Here is a 1965-nt window from a genome sequence, read left to right as displayed (position 1 = left end):
TTTTCCCTTGCCTGCAGCTGCAGAGAAGAGGGGAGCCCAAACGCCTCATCACCGGACTTCGGGGCTAGATGGCTTGCTCTAGTGTGCCTCTGCAGCAAGGCAGCACAAAACTCCGTATGCACATCGTGACGAGGTCACCAGGAGAGTGCGAGCTGCGAGCGAAGATCTGAGCTGCCGGCGGGCTCTGATTGTTCACCGGGAATAAGCAAATATATCGACGCTGAGCAGAAAAAAAGGGGGGGGTGGAGAGAGGTAACTCGAAGGCCGATCAGCTCCCCCCCCCCCCCCCCCCTCCCCCTTCAACTCGTCTCTTCGCTGTACCTGACGCACGTCCAGCAAATGTATGGAGTACTGACTAGCTAGCTTGCTTGCTTCCTAATCATGAATCGACAGGTTGACTTGATTCCCCACGATGATGGGCGGATGGGCGTATACTTAGTGCCCAGGGGCTAATCTTGCAGTAGGGGGTGTTTAGAGAGAGAGAGCGAGAGACACTGCTGGCATCCCGTTTCTGATTACTTCAACCGCCGCTTGCCTGGCCTTCGGTCACTCAACCGAACACAAGTATATGCCTGGATAGTTATGCATGAAATAATTAAATTCGTTGCCCTGTTTTGCCCAAATATGCCCCCGTCCATTTGCAAGGGACGGAGAGCCAACCCTTGGCTGTGAAGGGGGGGCGAAGGATAACTAACTTAACGTTGAAAAAAAAGAATGATAATCCTCAAAGAATCCATCCCAGTCGTTCTTTTTGATAACCTGGATGGCCACGTTTTTGCCCTCGCGCTTTTGCAAACCGACTTTAGCCGGGTCCTTGGACCTGGTCCTGGGCTCTCGGTCCTTGAATTTGGTGTCCTTTTTGAATTTGGTTCTCGAGTAATTATATTTCTCTGAAGCGTTGATTTTTTGTAGTTGCTTTTCGGCTCTGTCCGCCACCCGACCCAAGGAGCAGCAGTAGTATATCGAGTTTATTCGTTAGAGCTGCAATGATATGACCCTTGAAATTATACCTGTCAAAGAGTTAAAAGATGGATTACTTGTCAGGATACTTGCTTATAATCCTGTCCTGCCCTATAGCTGGGGGAGGGGGGTTTGCCTTTTTCACCCTGCCTCCTCCCACTTTGATAACGGGATAGAATGCGCGAGGAATTTCGCCAGGGACGACGATCTGTTCTTTTCTAGCGCCCTCAAGCCTTCGAAGAACAATCCTGATCTTCTAGCCATGGAACAAGGAGACTCACACGTGGGACGTGGATAGCGAGCCAGATATCAACTGCCGGGTACCGAGTCATGCTAGCTGAGTGTAGGCAGATATCCATCGGCATTGCATCAGACGAGAGGCAAAGAGGCAGCTCCAGCAGCTTCTCGCAAATCTTCCCTCGTAAACGAGAAAAAAATAAGGAAGGGAGATCATGCGCAGCGGGCCTCGAAAATCTGGAGTTCGTGCATGGTGATTTGCGGAATAAGGGGGTCATCTAGTTGCCCCCTCGATGTGAGTGGTCCGACCGCATGGGCGATATTGGCTCGATATTCGGCGAGTCTAGCCATGAATCTCGCTGTTTAGACGGGATAAGGTGTATGGATGGGCTTTCGAGAGAGGCAGCTAAACCTCGTACTCTCTTAACTTGTGCAAATTGGTCGGTAGTTTAGTTCCGTTCCCGTGCCTCCCCCGAGCATCCTCTATCCCTCCATCGTCAAGGTCGCTGGGAGGCTGAGACGCCCGTGGGGAACTCGATGGAGAAAGCTGTGCCGCTGTCAAGCCAGCCTGGCAGGTCTTCTGTCCGGATTACGGAGCTCTGGGTACTCCGTCGATGGCGTGGCAGCTCGAAGTACACTTACATATCTCGAACGTTTGCTTGCTTCTCCGGATACAACTCTACCGCACGCCTTGCAGGCATCTCATGCTCGCCCACTTTGTGGGCCTTAAACGAGGCGATGGCGAGCAGCAACGGCTGATCCCCCAGC

The 1965-nt window shown here is 52.3% G+C and overlaps 1 protein-coding gene across 1 annotated transcript; it reads right to left on the bottom strand.

Annotated features, from left to right (window-relative positions):
- Window positions 1-690: 690 nt before the first annotated feature.
- TRV_04580 (uncharacterized protein) lies at window positions 691-1216 on the bottom strand (the record flags this gene model as incomplete). The annotated part of the gene is made up of 2 exons (XM_003021258.1): window positions 691-925; window positions 1038-1216. Coding segments are annotated over 2 exons (414 nt in total), but the record flags the coding sequence as incomplete, so codon positions are not given.
- Between the last annotated feature and the right edge of the window lie 749 nt (window positions 1217-1965).

The sequence above is a fragment of the Trichophyton verrucosum genome, assembly GCF_000151505.1.
Source record: "Trichophyton verrucosum HKI 0517 chromosome Unknown contig00356_1.f1.exp, whole genome shotgun sequence".
In the NCBI taxonomy this organism is placed as follows: domain Eukaryota; kingdom Fungi; phylum Ascomycota; class Eurotiomycetes; order Onygenales; family Arthrodermataceae; genus Trichophyton; species Trichophyton verrucosum.
This window is presented reverse-complemented; position numbering and strand designations above follow the sequence as displayed.